At 38.1% G+C, this 27,887-nt stretch overlaps 2 protein-coding genes and 1 long non-coding RNA gene across 3 annotated transcripts; 2 read left to right on the top strand and 1 right to left on the bottom strand.

Moving 5' to 3' along the window:
* The first annotated feature begins 684 nt into the window (after positions 1 to 684).
* Positions 685 to 6,620, top strand: LOC103431765 (small GTPase LIP1-like). The gene is made up of 7 exons (XM_029095026.2): positions 685 to 1,224; positions 2,036 to 2,127; positions 2,221 to 2,362; positions 2,762 to 3,066; positions 5,559 to 5,612; positions 5,692 to 5,822; positions 6,200 to 6,620. The coding sequence occupies exons 1-7, from the start codon at positions 1,128 to 1,130 to the stop codon at positions 6,393 to 6,395; spliced, it is 1,017 nt and encodes a 338-aa protein (XP_028950859.2). The 5' UTR covers positions 685 to 1,127; the 3' UTR covers positions 6,396 to 6,620.
* Positions 6,621 to 6,778: 158 nt separating this feature from the next.
* On the bottom strand, positions 6,779 to 14,293 carry LOC139187520 (uncharacterized). Its single transcript, XM_070813289.1, has 10 exons — positions 13,887 to 14,293; positions 13,677 to 13,751; positions 13,475 to 13,599; positions 13,201 to 13,361; positions 12,452 to 12,521; positions 11,331 to 11,385; positions 8,761 to 8,844; positions 8,214 to 8,252; positions 7,400 to 7,446; positions 6,779 to 7,198 (listed from the first exon to the last, which is right to left on the bottom strand). Exons 1-10 carry the CDS (start codon positions 14,028 to 14,030, stop codon positions 7,093 to 7,095), a joined length of 906 nt encoding a protein of 301 aa, XP_070669390.1. The 5' UTR covers positions 14,031 to 14,293; the 3' UTR covers positions 6,779 to 7,092.
* A 1,934-nt stretch (positions 14,294 to 16,227) lies between these two features.
* On the top strand, positions 16,228 to 23,761 carry LOC114821467 (uncharacterized). Its single transcript, XR_003768787.2, has 4 exons — positions 16,228 to 16,622; positions 16,723 to 16,827; positions 17,102 to 17,168; positions 23,524 to 23,761. It is a non-coding gene; the product is annotated as an uncharacterized lncRNA (long non-coding RNA).
* Positions 23,762 to 27,887: the final 4,126 nt, after the last annotated feature.

The raw sequence follows: 27,887 nt of genomic DNA on the forward strand, positions 1-27,887 counted from the left end.
TAGCCATCTAAAAATGTACCATTTTCTTCGTCTCGTCGAGAAGTATGATTTTTGATTTTTAATCACTTGATTTTGTTGAGTATTGAAGAAGTTATGAACGTTTAAATTTTACCCAGTTTCCGGCGAGTTTTCCAATTCTCCCTCGGACCAATCAACTTTGAGACTATTTTCCGGCTATCTCCAGCAGCCATTGGGATTCCAAATAGAGATAATCTTATTCTACACTTTCCTATCTTCATTTTGATATATTATGGGTCAAATTTGATTAATAAACGATTGAGTTACGAAACTTTAAAAATTGTCCAAACTTTCGATCAATAGCTTCGGAAAACTTGACGGAGTTTTTACCGGAATGACCAAAATGATGGATGGTAGACAATCTTAGGGACCACTTTTATCGATTTGAAATGTTAAGGACCAAATTGATGAGTTATGCAAATCTGGGGAACCATTTTGACTATTTTAGCCAATTTAAAACTCATAAATGATGATTTTTTTTATTTTTTTTGGTGCTAGCTCGTAATCAGCTTATTCCCCATCCGATTAATGTTAATATATCTTTCGTAGGAAAACAAATTCTAACCGAAGCTGAAGTTGAAAATACTAAATTGCACCTGAAATAAGATCTCACTAGATGACGGTATTTCGGTGCAAAATCTTCAAACGAGGGTACTATATTGGTACTAAATTGCCCCACCTTGTTTTGATTAAATTGTTTTTTGAATCAATCCACAGAGAGAGACACGATATACAAGCAAAAGAAAAGAAACGGATGATTACGTTCAATTATTAACCCTCTCAGTCACCTCACATTTTTCAGAAATTCAGATCCTTCTTGTATCATTCGGTGCTTGAACTCTACGCCAAATCCAGTTGCTACTTTGATTTCATAGAGACTTGGATCTGTGGGTGAAACTTGAAACTAGGTTTTGGCTTGGGGACATGTTCAGAGATGGTCTTGGTGGGTTGGTGGTGATGCAAGAAAGATGGAATTTAGATTTAAAGTAGAGATTTGGAGAAAATGTTGGATTTTGTGCGTGTTTGATTTTGATGGGACTTGAGATTTCATTCTGAGGTTAGGTTAGGTGACTATATTTGTTCGAAAGGTCTTCGAGTCGGAGGACAACATGTTCTGGAGGGACCGTGCGAGGGACAACAAAAACCAAAACGGTGGCGGCGGTCCGCCTTGTGGCCAGGTTCGAGTGCTCGTTGTTGGCGACTCTGGTATTTCTTTCTTTTTCTAACTTTTGATTTTCTTTTAATTTCTTTGTGCGTCGGTTTTCCCAATTTTGATTGATTACTTTCTTCTTGATCCTGCTCTATGTAATTTGATGAAGAATATGGATAGTGAGAATAAAGTTTCATTACAACTTTGGTGCCAAATTGTTGTAGATGAGTTTGGGGACAGGACAGTTCTGACCACAGTGGTTGCTGCTCTCTGAACTAGTTCGATTAAAGAATAATTGGATTAACAAGTACAACCGTGCTAAGTTAGCCGAAGCAATTGAACTCGAAGGCTTAACTGACACACGAGAGTCGCTTGTCATGGAACTTTTGGAACTTGATTAATCGATATCTACACATTTCATTTGTGGATTGAGAAAGTTCCGTTTACGTCTTTGGACCTTGTGCACTGGGTACGACGATTGTTAAATTTATATCATCTTAGCTTACTAGAAGAGTAAAAAGGTCGTACCCAGTGCACAAGGCTCCCGCTTTACGCAGGGTCTGGGAGAGGTGAATGTCGGCTAGCCTTACCCCCATTTATGGAGAGGCTGCTCCCAATCTTAGCTTACTAGAAGAGTAATTGCTTAAATGTTTATGATAATGCATTGCTCAAATTAGTATTTGGTAGGCAGAATTGGAGCCCTATAAACCTGTAATTTAACACCCACTAATGTGTGTAAAAAAAAACAATTTTATAGTGCATCAAGGACGATTTTCTTTATCCAATCTCTGCTTGGTTGTACACTACATCTCATAATTTCAGTTATAAATATCAAACTTTGTCTTTATATTGGTGGTGTATTGGCAGGTGTTGGAAAAACTTCTCTTGTTCATCTGATTGTCAAGGGTTCTTCCATCGCACGTCCTCCTCAGACAGTAGGGTGTACAGTAGGTGTAAAGGTGAGAATTTATCGTTTCGTTGATTCTGATGGGATATTGAGAACTTTTGCTGAACTTGAAGTCTAAATAATTGTTTACCATTTTTCCGTCCAGCATACTACGTACGGAAACTCGGGTAGCTCGTCAAGCAGCATTAAGGGTGACGCTGAGAGAGATTTCTTTATTGAACTCTGGGATGTGTCTGGACATGATAGATACAAAGAATGCCGGTCTCTTTTTTATTCCCAAATTAATGGCAAGTTTGAGACCTCTCTCCCTCTGTAAACATTTTAGTCTCCTGGCAAATACTATGCATGTTAATATATGTAAAAGAAAAGGCCGTGAAGTAAAAAAAGTCTAAGGGACAATTTAATTGAGTATTTATCTTTAATTTAGAAACCATCAGCCTTTCTTAGGCTTGTAATTGCATAAATTTAACCATTTTTTCATCTCTTGTTGCATCCATGTTCTATATGCATAATGATGAAACAAGCTTGATAGGTGTTGACAAAGTTTTAGTGGTAAGTCATGGTGGCATACAGTTACGATCAATATGATCATCCACAATTTATTTCCTATCAAAAGCAAAGGAACCAGCATGTTGCAGCCAGATTTAGATTTTTCAGCTCATGATACACTTGACATTCATATGCAGGTGTAATCTTTGTTCATGATCTCTCCCAGAGAAGGACAAAAACTGGCTTACAGAAGTGGGCAGCTGAGATTGCTGCAACTGGGACATTTTCAGCTCCACTAGGATCTGGAGGTCCTGGTGGCCTTCCTGTCCCGTATATTGTTATAGGTAACAAAGCTGATATTGCTGCAAAAGAGGGTACAAGGGGGAGCAGTGGAAATCTTGTTGATGTAGCTCGGCAGTGGGTTGAGAAACAAGGTTTGCTTCCATCCAGTGAGGAACTTCCACTGACTGAGAGCTTCCCTGGTGCTGGAGGCCTTATTGCGGTAAGCAGCAGGTTTTTTGTTCTTGTTTTCCTTCCTCTTGTTTTCCTTCCTACCTTTTTTTCCTTGTTCATTGATTGACGCTGTACACATTATTCTAATGAAAATGAAATTAGTATATGGTAACTTAGCATTCAATGAATATAGTTGTGGTCGTATGAGACATGCTTGTAGGCAACTGACCTTATTTTGCTGTCTCATTGGGTACATGGCATTAGATTTGTAGTATGAGGCTTTGCATTAATAATCCAAATGACGTAGAAAGTGAAAACTTTACATGTACTTCAAAAAGCTGTTGTATCCTAAGTAGACAGAACTTTAATTAAGTTCTATGGTACAAAAGTAAAATAAAAGAGAAGAGATTCCAACTCATTCCGGATTTTGGTATCACAGAGGTTTCTTGAAAAAACTCCATAGAAGCTAGATATATTTTGGTGCACCGGCCTTCATTATCACAAGAAAGTGTCTAGCATACACGCAGAGTCAACTCATGCTACACACATAAGCGGGAAATCACAAGAACTCTGATTCCTGTCACTATTAACGTTAAAATCTTGAAATAGCCATTTAAATTTCTTTTTATAGCACCATGTGTACGTGAATCACTGAAAATCAATGCTTTAAAGGCGAAGGCATTGGCGTTTCTTGGATAGCCCTATCTAGGTGAAAGCCTTGAGGCGTGAGGCGAAGCCTCATGGGACCTAAATTTTTTGATATATATTGTATTATAATTATATGTATATAATATAATACTTTTTAAAACAAATTAATCAACAATCAAATAAGCAATCAAACCAACCAGTAACAAAATTGTAAACGGAAAACTAAAAAACTTACTTGAATTTTGAAACAAATTGTGGTGGTGTGGATAATTTTGAAACAAATTGAGGTATGAGATTGAGGTAAATTGAAATATGGGATTGAGGAGAATTTAGGGTTTGAGGAGTTGGCAAATTGAGGATTGGGGAATTGGGTGAATTATCAATGGGAAAATCAGGTATTAGGATGGAGATGAAGAGGGGGGACTTGCCGGGGGGTTTAAAAAAAAAAAGTCACTTAAAAAAAATGAAAGACTTGGCCAAAACGACGTTGTATTGGGCCAAGTCATTTAAAAAAAACTCTTATCTTCTTCTTCCTGAAGATGCCACTGCAGCACAACACAGAACCAGCCCAGCCTTCGACTTTGAGGGTCGCAGGAAATTTTGAAGCAAACATCACTGCTGCAAATACATGTGAAAGACATTTAACCACTGTTAAATCGTAAACGTGATCATGTAACATAGGGATAATCCAAGATCATTAATATAACACATAGAATACATGTATGAATTGCATTTATGCTACAAAAAAAATGTAAGGTACTTAAGTCTTAAATCTTAAGGGCTGTGATATTCACACTCCTTTTTACTTCCTACACATCCTTTTAATTTGTAGCCGTCGGATTGAGTGAATTAAAGAAGATCAAATGACAGAAATTAACAAGGGGTGTGTGAGAAGTACAAGGGCTTGTGCAGATAGCACACCCCAAGTCTTATTGTGCTTGGGATGGCCTTATTTTTGTACTCTTTAAGGCTTCTGCCTGCCACTTTGTTTTTTTCTTTTATTCGTGTATATATATGGGTTAGCCGACCCCACTTAGTGGGAAAAGGCTTTGTTGTTGTTGTTGTTGTTGTTGTGTATATATATGGGAAAAATGTTATCAATTAGGCTGGCTGATTATGTTTATAGATTGTGAATCTGGGTCATTGCTCAAGTTGATACTTTCCTGCATGCGTGGTCCAAATTCACCATATAAGAGAGAACACCGTAGGTTCAGCCATGACATTTGGTAGATGTTTATGATCACTAAGAATTCATTTTCTGCACGTGTAAGAATTCATTTTTGGTTGTTAGTTGTTGTATCCATGACATTTAGTAGATGTTATTAGATCACTTTTTTTTTTCTTTTTTTTTTTAAGCAAGAGAAGAGGAGATAACATATGGAAATGGGTGGGTACTTGTACTTGAATAGGTTTTTCTTCAACTGTAACTCTTTGTTTAGATGCTTGGGTTGCAAGGTCAGAATAGGATTCTTATTTCTGTCCCATTTACATGTCATTTACTTGGGAATGAGGTTGCTTATGTTATTCTAAATTGGTGCCAAAATCCTGCAGAAAATCTTTGCATTTATAAACGCATCTATCTATAAATTGGTCTTAAGTTTGGTGATCTGTGGTTAGAGAGAAGGTCAATTCTTGGATGTAATAGGCCAAACTTATTATTTTGACTAGATTGTGGATCTGTTCTCATGAATGACCAGGCAAAACTTTTTTACTTTGATCAACAAAGTCATTGTTTTCTGTCCACAAAAGAAAAGGTTTAATTCTCGATGGGGAATATGATTGTCACATTGAGGAATCGTTGGTAATGTAGAATTACAAATGGTTATTAATCCATTTATTACAGCTGTAGTTATTCTACATTCTAATATATGTTGGTCTATTAAACATTGACAGGCTGCCAAAGAAGCAAGATATGACAAGGAAGCTGTGATGAAATTTTTCCGTACGGTCTGTATTCATGCTCTTGCTGTTAGCTTTTTCCTTTTGCCTTACGAAAGATATCCAACTTTTGTCTCGGTTGTTTCAGTTGATCAGAAGAAGATATTTTTCCGATGATTTACCTGCACAGAATCCATGGTCTGGTTCACCAGTACAAGGACCTTCACAGACTGTAGATGAAAATTGGAGTGACGAGGATCATTCGTACAGGAATGCCAGGTAGGTTCAGCCAGTTACATTGTTCTCCCCAACTTGCTTCATTTATCATCATCGCTAAATAATTTATGGCGGGTATGCTGGATCACAAGTGAGATGGTTTTCATGTTATAAAATGTAAACGGCGATTGATTGCGTTTTGGTGTTCAGATGCGTAAGTGTTGTGGGTCCTAATATATAACTGTTTCTTCATCATTTCATCTATAACTGTTTAGAATACTAATCTATAACCATGGGCATGCCAGTTACATGCCAACACAAGTCATGATGTTTTGAATACTAATCTGTAACGGTTTATTCACCATCATCTCTCCTCACAATAGACTTTTTTTTACTGTCTGGACGAGTGATGTTTCTTACCAAGTGTTCTCTGTTGGCAGCTTGCGTGCTGACCCTTACAAGTACAACATGCTCCCTCCTCTTCCAGCGCAACGCAATCTGACGCCACCTCCCACGCTTTATCCTCAGCAACCAGTTTTGGTTTCTGAAAACTACAGCCTTCCCAGGTTTTCCCATACTAGTTACTCAGAAATCAGCAGTGCAGCCAGATCAAAGCGCTCCGATATTAATGTGTAATTGTCATTGCCTCTGGTTAATGTGATTATTGTTTGCATGAATGTACTCTTGTGCATGCGGTCAAAGTTCGTCCCATTTGTTTCACTTGTAACTCCTCCATTGATTCTTTTACTCTATAGGTTTTCATTGGGAGTGGCTTTTGTTTATGGTTTAGTACATATTGATTGATTCATCGACCTGAGAAGTACAGGCAATTCTTTTCATCAAGTTCTCTTTCTTTGCAAATTCTTGTCAATTATGTAGTGTTGAAGACATCTTTGTCATCCTTTCTTTTCGAAATTCTCTTGAACTGGCTGGTAAGATACGATGAAACATATCACATATATTTTGCACACATCACTTACACGTCACCCAATTCTAGAAATTAAAGCACAAAACCTACCTTTTGTATTCTTTAACTTGAACTTATTATTATTTCATTGATATGAGAGAACTCAAATTTTTGTAAGGTACAACGGCAAACCATCCAAACAATTTTCGAGTCTTTATATTACATGGTAGTAATTGAAAACATACGGAAGCCCTCCCCTTCCACTGGCACAACCTACATAAATCTTCTATGGCCAGGTACTCTTGATTTGTACCACAATTTGATGTATGACACCGGCACATCATCCTATACTTGTGTACAGCATAAGCATCACGGAACATCTTTCGTAGATACTGGAGAGCTTGAACTGAAACAAAACCTGATCAACTACTTCGATTCAGTTTCAGACAACTTCCTCCTAAGATCCTTCAGAGCGTCAACAACTTCTGAATCAAGATTGTGTTTTAATAATCTCCCTTGAAAAGATGTAGACCTGTTTTAAGGTAAATGAGAAATCATTTATCATTGGAATGAAACTGACATTTGCTCTTTGCTGACCAGCAAACAGTAGGACATTTCGTTAAAAAAATAAAAATAAAAATAAAAAAAGCCACGAACACGACACTCAGTAACTTCCTTGAATCCTCAGAAAAGTTTCATTAACATGCCAAGTTTCATCTGAAATACAACTTACCTATGTTCTTCAAGCATTCTTTCAAACTCCTTCTGTGATGCTTTAATCTATACAAAAGAAATGAATTTGCATCAACATAAACAGTGGTACATCAATAGGGAGATTCATACGTCATATTATGGGCACTCTAGCCCTACGCATTCTCTCATCCCGTTTAACATAGTTCATACGACATTAAGATTTAAAAATATTTTGTGTATCTCATTTATTTTTCAAGGAAAATTTGCACAAACACCTCCTAGAGTATTAGGGGTGTGCGCAAATACCACCCAAACTAAAAAATCTTGCCCGTTTACCAACCCAAATTCTAGTGTAGATGCACCACCTCTATCAATTTCTGCTAAAAATTCCATCATAAACTTATCGTATATTGGGCATTTGAGCACTGTTTCATGTATGTTCTCCCCACTCTCAGACCCCTAGACAACTTGGGGCAAGAATTTTGTTATTCAAGCATACGGAAGACAAGTCCCAATAGCTTTAGTAAACTGAATTCCTACCCTAAGTCATCTAAAGGGGTGTTTAAGTGGCAAAAACCCTTAAAAATGGCTCACATGCATTGCAGTCTTGCAGATGATATATTTTGACTAAACACATGAATTGAAGTTGAACAACCAAACACATAAAACAATGAGACAGTACAAATGCATAACCTGATAATAGGGATTACAAATCTAAAGAAACTCATAAATCGTTCCACTCTGACAATTACACACTAAGGCGTGTTCTGAATAAATCTAACAGTTACTAACATGTGGATATTAGGACAATAGTTTAGAAGACTATTGGACATCATTGGATTAAAAATAATCACCTCTGAAATCAATGCCTTGCAACTCCAAATGAAAGCCCCCTAAAAGATAATAAAACATAAGGCTGTATAAATGATCACATAGATTCTTATTCACGACTAGTTCTTATGAGTGACCAAGAAACATAGGAGAAAGATCAGATAATACACATTGAGGCATGAAATAATAATTCTTTTCTTTTTTTTCTTTTTTTGTTTTGAAGATAAAAATAAAAAGAATGAGGTTGCAAGAGTGCTGTACTCAATCATGGAACAATATTACTAGTATAAGAAAACATGCAAATGATGGAATTATGAAGGGGTATACTTATAAAAGATTAGTAAATCACAACTTAGACCCGCCAGAAACTCAAGATTCTGACTGCAAATAGTATGCTGCACAAGCAGAAAAACTTGTCGCAGCTAGAACGGGACTTACAGGGAAATACAAATATATTATATGCTTATATTTTCTGCACTAAAATCCAACCTCCTTGATTACTATAATAGTTTAACAAAGATAAAAGTCCAAATTTACTAAACAGGTATGTAGGGTTATGAGAACACATACTGCTCCATGTGCTGCATGCTGCTGAATATGATCAGAGGTCACAACCCAAACTTTAGGGCACCCATCCTCCCTTAAGGCTGCAACCTGTTGCGTACAGAAACATCACAAGTTACAGATCAAGAAAAAGAGTAAAGAAAAGAAAAGAAACTACAGATAAACAAATTCTGGGGTGCAATTCAAAACGGTATGGCGAAGCTAACCCATTCCAGGCCTAAAGCCGTGCACAAATGCAGTGGCGTACTAGAAGTGATATTCAGGAGATCAAATTATTTCAATATTTTGTACTGCATATATGATGTAACTCTTTGTTTACCGATTACCAAGTTATATTTAAGAAATATGAGACTCTTAGATTAGAAGAGAAATTGGGGCCACAACATGTAAGGTCATGTTCCTGTCACTGATGCTATACATGGTAATAACCCTTTTATATATAAGAAAAACCTTCTCCTTAAAACTGATGCCCTTATATTTCTCCATCAAGCCCTTCAAATATTATATTTTTGTGCTACAGTCTTACTATAACAAAAATGTTCATGATGACCCTAGTCATGATAAAAATAATAGAGCCAACATAAAGAATCACAAAAATGCACAAAATTTTATGTGACTTGGGAAAATCCTGCCTACGTCCAAGAAGAGTATATGACTTCACTGTAAGAGAGAGTGAAACAACTATGAGTAATCTACTCAAGAGTTAATCCCTGACTCATACTTTGTACCAAATTCTGCACTCTTCGTACACCTTTCTCAACTTCCTAAGAAGAACCCAGTCCTCTTAATGCCATTGACTTGAGAACTATACTGCCAACTACATTAGAAAAAAAAACCTCTTGCTTTCCTAGATAAATATTTTGCATATGATAGTTGTCCTCCATTGAGGAGGGAATTAATCAAATATAGGGTATTCTGGTTATTCCTGGTTGTTGAGAAGAACTTTAGAAAAGGGGAAGAAAATCATTATACTTCATATTCAAATGAAAGGAGCACAAAAATTTACATAAAATTGCACTTGTAACAACTCTAGAAATTAGACCTGAATTTGGTAATCAACTCCACAGACTGTTAACCAACCATCTAAGCTTGCAGCCAGTATAATCATCTATAATATGCCCCATAACAGTTGGTTTAGGTCCTAGGAGCAGATTCTTGCATACCATTTTGAAAAAGAACTTTAGAAGGGGAGATGAAGAACATCGAGTTGCATACTGAAATGAAATGATTAAACACAATTTACATAAAAACCTAGGACATAAGTTCCTATGGTAACCAACTCTACAAACTAGACCTAATTTTAAGCTATTATAAGCCAATAATCAATCATTAAGCTAAATTTCTAATAACTGCTCATAGCGATGTTGATAACAATCGTCGCAATATAAAATATTTCACAGATTTTGTTCTCTTTAGCACTCTCATGTATTAATCAAACAAAAGAAAATGATGGAATCGTTGAGCAGTCTTTCTTTTCCATTTTACTTTTGTTTTTGCCACCAAGCTTTGTGTAATAGATGTGTTTAATATACTAAGCCGCAATTTCCCTAAACACCAAAACCTAACCACATTTCCCTTAACAGTGACTTCTTGCTTCTAAAACAACAAAATTACTGTTGTTTGGGGAGCCAGAGACAGCACCCTTTACCTGGGTTCCTTTTTTTCTTTGTAATTAAAGTGTGAGGCGTGGGCAAGGCATCCAGGGGATAGCCTGGCCTAGGCGTGAGGCATGAGGTGAAGCCTCACGGGACCTAAATTTTTTAATATATACACTGAGCGTACACATATATTATATTTAAAAAAAAGAAGATTATTAATCAATAATCACCATGAGCACACACATATATTATAAATATATATACACACATATATACACATATATTATATTATATATATATATATATAATAGAGGATGAAAAGCACAACGAGCACACATATAACAATGCATGCAGACAACACACACATCCATTATATAAAAAAATAAAAATCAGGAAAAAAAAGGCAGAGAGACGATAGTGCAAGGAAGAGGTATGAGGCGGTTAAAAAAAATAAAAAGCAGCCAAACATACGCCTGGACGCCCTGAGGCACGCCTCCGCTGCCTAGGCAGCTCCGACGACGCCTTCCACCCACTCCCTCAAAACAGAGGCGGCAACCCTCACGCCCAGCCTCAGAGGGCGCCTAGGTGCGCCCTGATGCGAGCCTTTGAAAACATTAATTCCTGACCTTTGACCCTTCACTTTAAATCTTTCACCGCAATCCTTACTGCCATAAACAACTTGCAAAAAAATACCTAGCTAGTCATGTAACTCTAATATATAGTTATATACCATGCTGAAAGATCCTTATTAGCTTTGATATTCGAGCCTACAACATCTCTCTGTCCTGTATCACATATTTTACCTCTTGATAAAAGATGGGTGCCCTAGTTCAAATGAAAAATAAGCAAGCATAGGATTTTGTGTTACCACAAAATAGGAACCGCAAACTCAAATCAGTTAAGCAAACAAACATTTTTCTTTTACCTTCAAAGTGAGAAAAATTGTAAAGTTGGTTTCAGCTTCAAGTTATTCCTCACCTCTTTCTCAATCCACGCATCAGCACAGGTTTCACCAGAGTATACTACATCAACACTGCAACATTATGAATTCTTAGGATCACAATTCCTTATATAAATTTATATAGTGCCAAGGGGATTTAAACAAATATATAAACTTACAGCTGAGTGTAACATTTCTGTTTAAGTTAAACAACGATGTTTCAAGAAGTCAAACTTCCCATTTAGTATGACCTTGGCCAATTATAGAACAATATAGTAACTAATACGCCTATTCTCCCACCAAATAATAAATATAAGAGGGAAACGTCTCTGGAGAATCAGAAAACAGAAAGCTATTTCACCTATCAGCAAAAGTTCACCAAAAAAAAAAGGTTAGCTATTTCACCTATCAGCAAAAGTTCACCAAAAAAAAAAGGTTAATCTCTTAAGGTGTAGAGTGGCAGCATAAAAGAATGTTTGTGAATTTGGTTTGTGAATGTGTTCCTGAATCTCCTGTTATCTGATTCAAAATGTCTTTAGACGGGGCCCATAAAATGAAAACTGTTAAAGAGGCACAAGAGTTATTTGGAAAAAAAAATTATTTTCGATCTTCAATATAATCTGACCTTGTTTGTAAGAACAATGCCACCAAAAATGATTTGTTGGATACAAAGAAAACAAAAAGGAAATTCTTCCCTCAAGAAAACCATTTCAAGCAGTGATTCTTTGAACTCGCATTGAAAACTCAGCTGCAAAACCATGTTAAAACTCTTAATTGTATTTATACTAAATGTCACGCATCAGGTTTAGTCAAGATTTGAGATGTTCAAGATGTGACCGATGTCACTAGATTGCGTGCATTGCATATGCTTGACTCCAGAGCATTCAAGTCATTTGAGGTCTAGATGTTGAAGATTAAACCCCGTCCACACCAAGCTTATCAACGAAATTGTAAAGTTATAACACAAGTATACTGAACATGGACAAAATGAGGAACATGCACACGAAAAGGGAAGTAAGATAAGGTACAGTTTTACCCTGCCATCTTTACCCCAAAAAACTAAAAGACAAAAGGACAGTTGAACAAAAAAAAAAAAAAAAAAAGCTTTTCATTAGGTAGTAAATCACAATATGTCATTTTCCGAGTTCATAAACTGTACCCATTAAAATCTTCCTTGTGTGTGGGGAGTCCAGACATCATGGCATCGAATACAGCTACCACTTTCACCTCTGTACATGTTCCAGAAATAAATAGGTGAGTTATGGAAATTCAGATATACAAAAGACAAAAGACTTCAGGAAAGCCATTTTATTGAAATAATTTAACATGGCACACACAACATGAGCCCTGCACAATGTTATCATACAATATTTCTTACAAATATGATATTACAGCAAAACTTGATATTACAGCTAAACCCTGAATATAGAACCTAAAGTACACAACCATACCTCTCAATGAAGCTAAGTTAGAAAAACCACAACTCAAAATCTAAACTCATATCACGGTTGCTAATAAGTCCATCATTAAAAAAGAGAGAGATTTCCCTAAGCTCAGCCGAAACTGATGCCCAAAGAGATGCTAGTATCTAACTTGGTCCCAGATTTCATCTTCTCGGACATCCTTGTAATCCTGAAAACTCTTCTACAAACCTCCACCCAGATGTTCCGAAAATCTGCCAGTACCAAGCAATCCAACAAAGCTTTAGCTTTTTTCCCACTAAATTACAAAACGTACTCACAAGCACCATGTAGTTAATAAAGACAAAACAACACACAGCTCGGCCTTTGTGTTCTTGTTTCCACCCTTATTTCTTAAAGAAATCATTTGACAGCAGTCTATGAAAAATGGCTCAAGCTTCCTAAATCCAGAGATTGTTTATTGAATAGGTAGAAAGAAAGTGCAAACCTCTTAGCATGCTGAAAGTAACAAGTTCATCGATTAACTTTTGGCGAGCAACATCAAGTCTCCCATTCATAAAATGCTTCTTGAGCTTGGCCCAGTAACCGCAGAGGTTATATCCATCAACAAGCAAGACGGGCACAGCAATGTCCCAACCCTGGTTAGTACTGTGAAAAGGAAAAACAAAATATAGGTGAGCTTTGGAAGAAGCTTAAAAGGGGAGAGGAGGGATGAAGGAGAGAAGAAAGCAGAGAGTGGGTGGTGGTGGTAGTAGTAGTACTAATAGAGGGTGGTGGTTGGATCGCGGTAGAGGTCAGGGTCTTGGGGAAGCTGTTCCTTGGGGACCTTCTTTCGGCGGTATCTAGTAGAGTGCTTAGGTGTGCTAGACTTTCTGTTTTGGTACTCCTACAGTTCAAGTACAAGTAGTTTGTTTGCGTTTACCAAATGAATGAATGAGAATGGAGAAGTAGTAGTAGGCAAACCTTCCATAACTTTAAAAGCTGTAAATTCTGCCTCACATTTGATGTAATCCTCGGAGGAGTTGGCGCCTCCGACCCCTATTAATCATTATTCAATATTCAATTTCAAACTAATCAATCAGTCTTATTATTCGCCAGGCCAGATTGATTACACAACATTTTTTTGAAAATTTGACAAAGAAACAAGTAAACATGCAGAGAGAGATAGAATACCAAAGGAGGAGGAGGCGATGATTGTTGAGACTTGTTCTTGCCCTTGGCCATTACAACAAACTGAAACTGGGCACAAGAACAGCCATAGCAACCTCGTGGGCGTGGCAACTGAAACACTAAAGACGACCATGGCGCCGATTTCATTTCATGGACTCTCAATCTCCCGGCTCCTCCGTCTTCTTCTTCTTCACTACTCTCTCTCTCTCTCTCTCTCTCTCTTTCAATCTCTCTCTCGCTTCCTTCCTTTACTGCCCAGACGCAGACAGACTCCCCACCTTCATCCGAACCTCCCACAACATCCAGACCCCTTTGCCGCCACCAATCTTTATCCACTTGGCATCTTCCTTTTCTTTTCTTTTTCTCTTTTCTATTTTTGTTTTTCCCTTCCTCCGCCCATAATTTGTTAAATCATTTTCACCGATTAGCTTGCTCGGAAGTTGTTAGTTTTTTTTCTTTCACGGATAAACACTTTTTTAGGGAGATGGATTGTCTGCCCTCCCCTTCCTATACCATCTCCATGCCTTTCTGTTTTGTGCGATTACGTTTAAACCATGTCAATATTTTATATTAATTTTTTTATAAAAATAATAAGACAAAAAACAAATGTTGACGTGGCTTAACCGTGATCGCACAAAACAAGAGAGTATGAGGAGGGTATGGAGAGGGGAGGGTAGACAATCCATCTCCCTTTTTTAAACGACTAGAAGTGCATTGGTGAAAATGTTTGAATATTAAAAACACTTGAAGTACTTTTTTTAAGATATAATTTTTGAAATTTAGTTCAAAAAATACTTTATGTTATAAACTTTATATTTAAGTGTGATTGTGTAAATTCTAAATTAGATTTGATACTAATTATTCTTCCATATTATGACTTGTATTTCTTGGAAGAGAAGGATTCTTCCATCCCTTATTACTATAAATAAAGGCTATGCCTAGGGGAATAACACATCATCTACACAGCCCTACAAACGCATCTCTCTCTATTCTCTCTCTATGCCGCCGACCCTCTCTCTCCTTGTCAGATAAAATAAGTCACAACACGTTATCAGCACGCTCCTATCGCTACGTTTAGGAATCTGACATGAAAATTATTCGTCTTCAATCAGGGGAGTATTATGTTTCAATTATTTTTAAATTTTGATTTTATTGATTCATATACTTTTATTGATTCAATTTAAATTTTTTGTTTGAACATGATTCAAGCTTTGGAGATGAAAAGTCGAAATTGAAGAAAAAATTTATGCATCAAACTAGTTCATCAATATCATCATGCAATCAGGTTCTTACAAAACAACAATTTTTATCTCGATATTTTTATAGCTCTGATAGCCTGAACATTCACTATAATGCATGACCCAACTTTACATTTTTCGAATTTTAGATTCTACATAAATTGTGTATGCATTATATTCATAATTGTTGAATTATGTGAATTGATATTGCTATGAATCATACTGAATATCTGCTCATGCATTAATTGTATAGTTTGATTATGCATGAATTCAATTGAATTGAATTGAACAAAAAAACAAAAAAACAAAAAATTTGAAAATTAGGGTTTTGGAACCCACACTGTGCAGCAGCCTCGAGTCACGTCGCCGAGCCCAAGCCGGAGCCAGAAGCTCCAAGCCTTTAGAACCCAAACCCACGATGTCGTTTGGACGCCGTCCACCTGTCCAAAATCCCAATGATGTTCACGACGTCACAGGCATGGCCCGCAGCCATGCCCAGCCACCACGGTAGCCATCTCCGATGACCTGCAGTCGTCACCGACCATGATTTTGGCCAAGATTCATATGAATCTCCATGAATTTCGAAAAACCCAAATTAGAATTTGAGGGTTTTTGGTTTATTGACTTCAAGATTTTTCTTTCTCCATCACACCATCGAGGTTCCACGTCAAACTCGTGACTCGCTTAGAGTTCTTTGACCAGAACACGACTGTCGAAAATGGCAGCGCAGGCTTTGACGACCCGTCCCTAATTTTCCTATGTAATTTCTCCCTGAGTATGTGTATTGACGGTTTTGCCCTTAGTGGCGAACGACGTGGACGTGTTTATTTCCTCCTTATTTATTTTATCGTCTTCGTAAATAAATTGTGCACGTTATTACGAGACTGTGTAGATTTTACCAATGTAGAAATACCTATTTCGGATATACTTCGATTTCCTTTTACTGGAGAAAATCCAAAACCCTATCCTTAGATTCCCTAAGCCTACTCATGCGCCCTATCCCCCTTTATTATACTCACCAATCAATCTCCTCAATTCACTCTCAAACCAACCAATCACATATCCCCCTCATTTTTGTCCACCAATCAGAAAAAGAGAAAAAGGGACTCTCTCTTTCTCTTCCTTCTCTCTCTTTCCCGTATACTCTCCCTCTCTGCAAACCCCTTGAACGAACCTTAAACTTCTCAGAACGAACCTAAAAACTACCCCATTGTACTAATCTCAATCCCACGATCACAACCATGTCCTTGAACCTGATTTAAACGAGTTTTGATTCGTTAACTCGGAAGGTCCGAACTCGGCTGAACTGAGATCAACGTGTTTTCAAACAAGTTAGGATGTTTTAAAGCTTGGGAAGGCTTCTACACAACATTCTAAGGGTCCTAGGCTTGTTTTGGAAGAAGGTCAACGTGAAACGACCGAGTTTCAAGGAGTTCACTTTTGGCCGGAACTTTCGAGGCATTTTCCGACAACCTCCGTCCACTTTTTGGACTCCAAACAGGTATAACGCCATTCTACACTTCATTAGCTTCAAATCCATATAAAGTGGGTTAAAAATGGATGAGAAATGAAGAAGTTATGTTAATTTGAAATTTTCCCAGAAATCCGACGAAAATTTAGTTGTAGACGGCGGCGACGGCGTGGACAATCGGAGAAGGTGATGGAATATTCCGTCAGAGTTGACAGAATATACCTGAAGGATTCAGGTAACGTTGTTAATCTCTGTTAGCGTTTAACGGAATATTCCTAACGGCGTCGGTCACGCTGACGGCACGTGGGGGCGCGTTTGGCCTTGCCATTGCCGACACGTGGGGGCACGTGAGCTGTCCAAAAATTATTTTAAAAATTTAGGGATGTTCGTGACATTGAGTAGGTCACGATGGTATATTTAAACCCTAAGTTTGAGCAAACTATGGGGGTTTTATTTAGGTTTACGTATATGTGCTTTAATTAATTCAAAATTAGTTATTTCACATATAGGGGAAACGTATCCCAAGGACGTTCGAGGCCAAGCTAGGCTCAGAGGTTACGACCCAGTAACGTACTTGTGAGTGGGCAGTTTATTTTTATATCTATACGTATTTATAGTTTCCAGAATTGCATAAATACATCACTTTACGTATATATTGCCAAATAATTGATAACTGCAATATAATTGTGATAAATGCTGCTATATGGTTGAGATATTACTGTCATGACATTCATACATATTTGTACATGCTCATCTTGCTTCACCGATGTTAGTACTCAGCCCAGGGCCAAGGCCAGGGCTAGTCCTTCACGTGTATGTTCACATCCCACCGTTCGCTCGCCTTGGATCCAAGTTAGGTGACAGCCATATCGAGTAGATTGCATTATGCAATCCGACTTGTATGTGATCGTGCTTCTGCACCAGCATTCACGTTATCGTAGTACTAGAGCATATTGATTACACCCAGTCTTGTTCGTGTCAGAAATTATCTGTTCAAACTCGTGTGTCAGCCTAGATGGATGAGCACTTAGCTATACTTGATTATCACATGATTATATTATTGTGGCATTTGATACATCATGACTTAGCATATTTCTGGTTATAATACCATTATAATGCTGTTGATTTATTGTTTACATACCTACGTAGTATGTTTTAAGGAAACTATACTTGTTTTACGGCGAGGGGTTAGTATATTCGAAAATAAAGGTTTTCATATAAGCATTGTTTGCTAACCCACTCAACTTTGTTTTTTTCGCCCCTCCAAGACCTAGATAGCTGTACTCTTTATGGCACTCGAGGAATCTCAGAAATTCTAACATTTTCTTCTGTTTAGACGTACGAACTTATCACTGTTAAGTAATAAGTGTACTTTAGTTACTTTGACTACTCTTCTGTAATCTCACTGACTATTACGCTCTGAATAATTGTAGTGGGTTCTTCCCACGATTGCACACTCTTTCACTATTTAGTATAATTAGTTTCAATTAGTCTTGAAATTATTCACTTTTTACATCACTTACCCTTATGGTTACGTCAACTCACGGTGATGGCCAGCATGCTTCGACCTTCCTAGGTCGGGGTGTGTCACCGACCTTCTTCCTAGGTGACCATACCCAGCAAAGCTGGGATCTTCTTGGGCTAAAACCCGAGACTAGTTGGGCCTTCTTCATGGCTTCAATAAATAAATAAATTTTCTTCCGTTGGGCTCGCCTACAATGGCCCATTGCTTTGGCTCGGCCCGTATGACATTGCCCATGGGGCTATGGTGTCTCAATGCACTGCGAAGCACACGATCACAGCCCAAAAGGCTGTGGCACTCCATTGCAAAGTGTCGCACCAGATCACAGCCACACACTGGTCCATCCATGCCTGCAAAGCACATGATTGTTGCCCTCGTTAGGCTACGAGATCTTACCCAGTTTTAGGCCTACTTCCTGACTCTTGGCCCATGACATTCCAGCCCATTTTTGGGCTTGGATCCCATTCTTTTTCACGATTTTTAAAAGCCCATTAGGACTTTGGTCCAATGCTTTGGACCACCAATTATATTGCCTATTTTTTTTAGGCCTTCTGGGTTTTAATTTTTTCGCCCAAACTTTAATTTTGGCCTGAAGTCTAACTAATTAATTCAATTATAATTATAGGCCCTGAAGACCTACTTGTATATATTTGTTACATATTTTTGTATATACATGCATTTGTTTGCAGGTACTATGAACCAAAAGTTCATAAACTTTTCTCGAAAAAAATTAATTGAATGGTTTTAAGTTTTCAAACTTTTATGCATGTGACTGGTTCAATTAATTTTATTTCTAGGTACGACTAGTAGGAAAGTTAGTTGTCTTGCTGATAGTGCAACCACACACACCGTTTTACGTGAACGCATTTATTTCACTAACTTTGTACCTAACAATGCACCTCTGACAACCTTCTCAGGCATCCAACCTGATCGAAGGATACAGAAATGCCTGTATAATGTTGTTCAATGACATTATTTTGACAATTCAAGAGGCACTTTATTCTCCATGTTCCGAAGGAACATTCTTGAGCTTTAAAGATATTCGAGACAATAATTAGACAATAACTACCACACTGAAACCTATGGAGAAAATAGAGTTGAATTTCTATGCATCACTTCTTACGAATATGGCCAGAATCATATTCTAAAGAAGATGGAATGTATCACGAGTGGTCTGTATACTACAACCATACGCCCTATAGAAAGCCATTATATGGCCGGCCCTACCTCAGGGACCACGCATGAAATTACGCTTTAGTATGATCGTGGACACCCTGGATGAACAGCGATACACTGTATCCTCAAATCATCACATGGGCATCCATTAACCCGAAGTTTAGGTTCAATTCAAGGAATCGCATGTTAAATATGTTCTATGGAAAACTTATTATTAAGCCTTCTTATGACAAGATTCGTTCGAATCCTTCTATTTTTTCCTACAAAGGATTCAGGGGGGACATTTGTGGACCAATTCACCCTCCTTGTGGACCATTTAGTTATTTTATGGTATTGGTTGACGCTTGCACATGTTGGTCACACGTGTGCTTGTTGTCCATAAGGAACATTGCCTTCTCCACACTGGTGGCTCAGATTAACAAGGTTTGGGTTTACCACCTTAATTATTCGATCAAATCTATTTGATTGAATAATGCTGGAGAATTCACATCTAAAACTTTTGATGACTATTGCATGTTGGTTGGGGTTGAATTGAACATCATGTACCCTATGTTCACACCCAGAACGGCCCGGCAAAAGCATTCATTAAGCACTTACAAATGATTGCTCAATCGTTGGTCATACGTACCAAGCTCCTAAATCGTTGGTCATATGTACCAAGCTCCTAAATCATTGGGAAAACTCCTACACATTTTTGGTTTTGTGATTTATGTGCTGATTTCGCTATCCTTACGTACAAAAATGGGGCCTCATCAAAAGATGGGAATTTATGTCGAATATGATTCTCCTTCGATTATTTATTACTTAGAACCTTTGACATGTGATCTGTTTACCGATCGTTTCACGAATTGTCACTTCTATAAGACAATGTTCCCATCGTTAGGGGGAGACAAGAACGTCAACATTCCTGATGAACGATGCGAACTATCGTGGACAACTCCTACTTTGTCTCATTTAGATCCCCGCACCGCTTAATCTGAGAGATTGAAATGCAGCGCATATTAGATCTTCAGAGCATAGCTCAAAGCATGCTAAATAATTTCACCGATCTAGCGCGAGTGACAAGATCACATATTCCAGTTGCGAATGTGCTTACAAAGATGGATGTACCAAATGTAGGACAGACTTCCTTCCTGGAGGCCCGAGACACCACTTTAGCTGATCATGTTGAGCGATGACATTGAACCTCATTCCGTTGATGAATGTCGATGTAGAACTGATTGGTCAAACGAGAAACAAGCAATCCAAGTCAAACTCAATTTGCTTGCGAAACGTAAGGTGTTTGGACCTATAGCTCCTACTCCTCCACATGTGAAGCCCGTTGGCTACAAATGGGTTTTCGTTCGAAAGCGTAATGAAAAGAACGAAATTGTGCATTACAAAGCTCGTCTTGTTGCGCAAGGCTTCTCACAACGCTCCGGGATTGACTATAACGAAACTTATTCACCCGTTATGGATGTGATTACTTTTCACTACCTTATCAGTTTGGTAGTTTCTAAAAAAAACTAAGTATACAGCTGATAGACGTAGTAAATGCGTATCTTTATGAGGATTTTGATACGAAAATATATATGAAAGTTCCCAAAGGACTTACATTGACTGGATCAAATATTTCCAAACCCCGAAACATGCTCTCAATTCGGCTAAGGCGTTTACTCTATGGTTTGAAGCAATCCGAAATAATGTGGTATAACCGTTTGAGTAAGTATTTGACTAGTCAGGGATATCTGAACAACGAACTATGTCCTTGCATGTTCATTAAGAAGTCACATTCTAGTTTTTTTATTGTTGCAGTTTATGTCAACGACATGAACCTCATTGGAACTCTTGAAGAGCTCACAAGAACTACCGTGCACTTGAAGTTGAAATTTGAGATGAAAGATCTAGGAAAGACTCAATACTATCTCGATCTCGAGATAGAGTACTGTTCATATGGAATCTTAGTACATTAATCGAACTACACCCAGAAGGTGTTTTGCCTCTTTAACGAGGATAAAGCAAAGCCTTTGAGTACTCATACGGTTGTTTGATCGCTAGATGCAAAATGAGATCCCTTCCATCCGAATGAGGATGATGAAGAGATTTTGGAGCCTGAAGTTCCTTATCTAAGTGTGATATGCGCTTTATTGTACTTAGCTCATTGTACTAGACCCAGCATCTCATTCGCTGTTAATCTTTTGGCAAGATACAGTAATGCACCAACATGCAGACACTGGACTGGTGTTAAAGACATTTTCCGCTACCTTAAGGGTACTACGGATCTAAGCTTGTTCTATCCCTACGGATCTGGGCTTAGTTTTATTTTTATTTATTGTTAGTTCTATTCCACATCATCATCCAAGTCATTTAATGTATAAAAGTTTCCACATCTCTCTTAATCAAGATCGTTAAATGTTATAAAATCTAAAGGTTACAAACAAGTGTAAAAATATTTGTCCAAATGTTTGTCCTTGATCCTATCTCTATATATATATATAGGTGTGAGGCCCACTTTGTAAGTCTCGATTCAACAATCCGAACCATTGTAACCTCTAGATTTTATAACTCCACATCAAATTTCAACGATCTGAACCATTCATTTTGTAAGTCTCGATTCATAGATCATCCTTACAAAAATTCAATTCTATCCGAAACCATTTGCCTATTTAATTATCAAGATCAAATTTCATTGTTTCTTATATAACAAAGTATTCGTTCATTTCTTTGAACCCAATTAGATGTCTTAAACATTTTCGATTTGGCTAATATTTTACAAGGATGATCTAGCCAAATCAGAAATGTTTAAGGCATCTAATTAAGTTCAAAGAAATTAATGAATACTTTGTTATATAAGAAACAATGAAATTTTATTTTGATCATTAAATAGGCAAATAGTTTTGGATTGAATTATATTTTTGCAAGGATGATCTATGAATCGGGATTTAAAAAATAGACGGTTCGGATCGTTGAAGTTCAATGTAGAGTGGGCCCCACATTTGTTTTGCTTTTCTGGGTTTGGGTTGTAACGGGATCAGGTCTTTTATTTCAAGACCTGGGTTTGGGGTTTTAACAAGGGTCTCTTGTTTCTAGACTTCTGAGCTCAGTTCCAATGGTGGTTATGCAGCCAACAAAGAGAAGCACCGAAGATGGCAGTGAACAAGATTAGGGTATATGTGTGTGTGTGTGTGTGTGTGTGTGTGTGTGTGTGTCTATATATATAAAGTAGAACTTTACTTCCTCTGTTAACAGGAAGATATGGACTTAGCCAGAACATATAAACCTAAACTACCAAATCTTGTGTCTCAAAGCAAGAGACACCATATATTGAAAAAAATATTAGAAATCTAAAGCAAAGATTACTCCCATAGCCGACAACCAATCTGTGATTCCAATCTTAGGTTCAGCGCAAGCCTTGAATGAGTTCTCCAACCTCTAACAGGATATTCTCCGGATCCTTTTGGTGAGGATCCTGGGGATCCGTGAATTGTGTCCGTTCATCGTACATTATGCGGTCAGTTTTTGTCAAGTACTGTTTATGTTTATTTTTAAATAAAAAAATTTAAAATGATTTCTGATCGCACGATGTACGATGAACGGACATGATTCATGGATCCTCAGGATCTTCACAAAAAGGATCCGGTGATGATCCAGACTCTTCCAACCTGACTTCTAGCGTGCACTGCCAGATTTTATCCCAGCAAGTTGGGCTAGTTGATCCAAAAGCCCAAATCCAAGTGAGGTAGCAAGCAGGGCACACTGACACAAGTGTTGGGCCAATCTCTGGCATTAGCAGCAAGGGGATAGTAGGCCTACTGAGCCCACCAGTAGCCAACTGTCAGTTTTTTGGGCGTGCGAGTGATCTGGAACCAAACAGTTTGGACAAGCAGCTTTCATTATTAAATTTTATTGCTTCCCAAGCACAAACCGACGATCCAGGTAACATGGGCATAGCATTAAGTGCATCCGTTAATCTTGATAGAGGTTGGATCATTGACTATAATGCTACCGATCACATGACTTTTGACCATACTATTTTTAATTCAACAACAAGACCTCCACATGATAGTATTGTCACTATAAATAGAGGTGTTGCCCCAATCACAGGGGCAAGTTCAATAGCACTCACTCCTACTTTCTCCTTACACAACTGCTTACTTGTTCCCATATTCTCTAGTCATTTATTATCAGTGGGGCAGGTCACTTAGCAATTAAATTGTATTGTGCTAATGTTTCTGATTTTCTGTCTACTTTAAGATATCCGGACTCAGGTGATCATTGAGCGTGGTATTAAGAGGAGGGGTTGTACTATGTTGATGATGTTGCACATGGCCGTGTTCATCAAGTTCAAGGTTGTGACAATGGAAATTTGAAGACTGTTCAGTTATGGCAATGTCAATTAGGTCATGCCTCTTTTGGTTATCTATGAGTTTGAATAAAAGAACCGCTTCTTTTAAGTTAATTCATTTTGGTATATGAGGCCCATCTTTGGTTACTACTTAGCATGGTTTGTGTTGGTTTGTAACATTTGTTGATGACTGCACCAGAATGACTTGGTTGTACCTCATGAAAACTAAAAGCAATGTGGGTGGAATCTTCAAAATCTTTTATTAAATGGTCTACACTCAATACTCACTTCTTATTAAGGTGCTTCGGTCCGACAACGGAGGTGAGTATCTTAATCAAGATCTTTCTCAATTTTTCAAGGAAAAAGGCATTCTCCATGAAACTACTTATCCTCAGACCCCTCAGCAAAATGGAGTCGCCGAACACAAAACCGACACATACTAGAGATTACTCGCACTCTTCTCATTAGTAGTTGTGCACCTAAGACATATTAGGCTGACGCCGTAACTTATGTTATTTGTCTCATGAACTGAATGCTATCGTGTGTTCTCTCTTTTATAACACCCTTGGCCGTGCTTGCCGATCATGTTTTGCTCTTCTGCACCCTTCATCTTGAACCCCAGGTTTTTGGTTGTCGGGCATATGTCCATCTCCACAAAATTCAACGAAGCAAACTTAATCCATATACGATGCGGCGTGTGTGCCTTGGCTTTAGTCCTTAACAAGAGGGATATCAATGTTATCATCCATCTAGCTAACATACATACATCACCATGGATGTTACCTTCTTCGAAGACGAAATATTTTTTTCTTCCTGTCGTACTCTTCAGGGGGAGACAACCGTAATTGAAGATTATGGCAGGTTCGATGTCGTTGAGATAACACCACTTGCGGATTCTGAACCATTTATAGAACGTGATAGCCCAAGTAGGTTGAGTGGGCTGACTGACCGTGAGGTGATTGAACACATTGGCCTAAGTGGGCTGACTGAACATGGAGACAACCCAGATGATGACGCAAGATATGCTAGAAAAAGTGGGCCACATGTTTGCCATGATGTTGCGAAAAAGAATGGGCTGCATGTTTGCCATGATAATGCGGGAAAAAATGGGCCATATGTTTTCCCAAATGGGTGTAATGATAATGGCCCAAGTAGGCGTAATGTTGTTTTTGTTGCCAGCCTAAGTGCACAAAATCAGGACAGAAATAGTGGTGATCCGAGGGGCCTAGGTTGGGGATTGATGGTTCAGGCCCGAGTAGTAGGCCTCGGAACAATTTCAGTGAAGCAGAAGTAGAACATGAAGTACACAACCATGATCAAATGGACATCCATGAGGTAAGTACCCATTCAGGTATTATTACACCATCTTATGTGTTACCTCTTTGACAAAATCAACGAAAACCACCAGACAGATACTTTCCAAAAGAGAATGTGCAATATTTTACTACAAACTATGTCTCCACTCATCGACTTCCAACGAAATATGTGATTTTCTTCAGCAGATGGAAACTATCAAAATACCCCTAGAATGGAAGAAGCATTGAAAGATCCGAAATGAACAGAGGCCATGCAAGTTGAGATGAAAGCATTACAAAAGAATAATACATAGAGTGTGGTTCCACTTCCTAAGGGAAAGAAATAAGTGGGTTGCAAGTGGGTCTTCACTATCAAACATAAGGTGAATGGAAACGTTTGCTCCTGTTACAAGTGGCCAAAGGGTTTATCTAGACTTTTGGGGTTGATTATCAAGAAATGTTTGCTCCTGTTGCAAAAATGAATACCATTATAGTTTTATTGTCTCTTGATGCTAATCTTGATTGGCCTTTGAGATAGTTTGATGTAAAAAATGCATTTCTGCATGGAGATTTAAAGGAAGAGGTGTACATGGATTTTCCACTAAGATATGGCACTGCTAACTCTAGCGGGAAAGTGTGTTGACTTTAGAAGGCACTGTATGGTCTTAAACAGTCACCCAGAGCATGGTTCGGACGATTCACCCATGTAATGAAGAAGTACAGGTATAGACATGGTAACTCAGATTATACTTTGTTCATCAAACGCAAGGATAGCAACGTAACCATGTTTATATATGTGGATGATATGATTGTCACTGGTGATGATACAATGGAAATTGAACGATTGTAGGGATACTTGTCTTCTGAGTTTGAGATGAAAGACCTTGGTGGACTTAAATACTTCCTAGGGATTGAGGTTTCAAGGTCTTGGGAAGGAATATACTTGTCACAGTGGAAGTATGTGTTGGATCTTCTGTTTGAAACTGGTATGCTAAGGTGTAAACCAGTAGATACACCTATTGTGCAGAACCATCATCTGGCGATCTATCAGGATCAAGTCTCGGCAAATAGGGAGAGGTATCAAAGGTTGGTAAGGCGATTGATTTATTTGTCATTTACAAGGCCAGATATTGCTTACACAGTGAGTGGTGAGTCAGTTTATGCATGCTCTTAATGAAGATCACATGGCAACAATGAGTATTCTAAGTTACTTAAAATGAGCTCCAGAAAAAGGGTTAATGTACATAAGGCATGGGTATATGGAGGTGACAGGGTATACCAATGTAGATTGGGCTGAAAATGTTATTGATCGGCGGTCAACATTGTGATATGTTATGTTTGTAGTGGGTAATCTTGTGACTTGGAGAAGTAAGAAGCAAAATGTGGTGGTAAGATCTTCGGCCGAGGTTGAGTACAAAGGAATGGCACATGGTATTTGTGAGCTTCTATGGCTTCGGATTTTACTCACTGAGATAGGGTTTAAACAAAAAAAGATCTATGCTGTTGTATTGTGATAATCAAACACAATGAGAGATAGCTAACAATTCGGTGTAGTATGATAGGACCAAGCATGTTGAGGTGGATAGACATTTCATAAAAGAAAAGTTGGATGTTAAGTTGGTTGACATTCCGTTCGCAAAGACAAAAGAACAGTTGTCAGATATTCTAACTCATGTCGTGCAGGTTTCAGGAGTCACTTGACAAGTTGAGCCTAGAGGATATCTATGCTCCAACTTGAGGGGGAGTGTTGGCGTGAGTTAAAGTTCTAGGTGGAATAGGGAAATAAACTTGGAATTGAGATAAAAGTCCAAATTTAAAAATTGACATACACTAATTCCCTTGTTTGGATTTAAACGCATAGAAATTTAGAATTTCTGCATGGAAAAAAAAACTTGGAATTTGGGACCTCCAATTCCCCAAGTTTAAATTTTATGTAAAATATGTGTCATTTCCCAAACAAAAAAAAATCACAAATTCTAGAAAATAAGATCCCACCATTTCAATTTCCGTCATTTTAAAATTTCTTAGTAATCTTAAACTTCTTGGTTCAGAGTGAACGACGGCTGGAAACCCATCCTTACTCTCGGCAATGGAGTTGAGATCTCCAAACGCACGTCTGGATCCTTTCACACCTTCCGCAGCCGCTTCCTCCTCACTTCTCTGTCACCCTATCAATTCATTATCATTCCCAACACCATCGATGCTGCCAAGCAATGGGATCCTCATCTCGTAGAAGCAAGGTACATCAAAGATCTTGGAGATAACATCAGCATCATCTGTCTCATGTTTAGAGATCATTCAAAGCCTCCCTTTCGAAACAGAGAATTTGTAGTCTACGAGCGATGTGAAAATATGGAAGATGGTACCCTGGTGGTAGCAGTTGTTTCACTTCCAAAGGAGATAGCTGCCGGATTGGAACCACAGCAAAATGACGCCATCAGGGGGCTGTTGCTGCAATCAGGATGGGTAGTCGAGAAGCTTCAAGGTCATTCATGCATGGTCGCCTATATTGTTCAGGCCGCCTCCTTATTTCCTTTTGAATTTGCAGTTTACAGAGTATGAATTAATGTTAAGAAACTTTGATCAATTGTCATACAACTCAAACAGTTTTTTGTTGTCGAATGAATATGCAGTTGGATCCTGCCGGATGAATGCCGAGGTGTTTTGTCAATCGACTTAACAACAGACTCGTTATGATCATTGAAAATCTAAAGAAACTGGCACAAGCCTCTATTCCTATTGATGCCCAAACATCATGAGATCATTACTACTTACATTGTACAAACTACAAGGTGGAGGAGAAACTCTAGTCTCCCTCAATTAGTAAGTATGACGATCCCAATTCTCTCTCTCTCTCTCTCTCTCTCTCTCTCTTAAAGAAATTAGAGCTTCATTTGAAGGGGAAAAGGAACAGAGAAAACAGTCGACCTCCCTGCTTTTTGTCTCTTGTTTCTTTACTCTTAAGAGAATGAATGTTC

Source organism: Malus domestica, chromosome 15 (assembly GCF_042453785.1).
Source record: "Malus domestica chromosome 15, GDT2T_hap1".
Classification (NCBI taxonomy): Eukaryota; Viridiplantae; Streptophyta; class Magnoliopsida; order Rosales; family Rosaceae; genus Malus; species Malus domestica.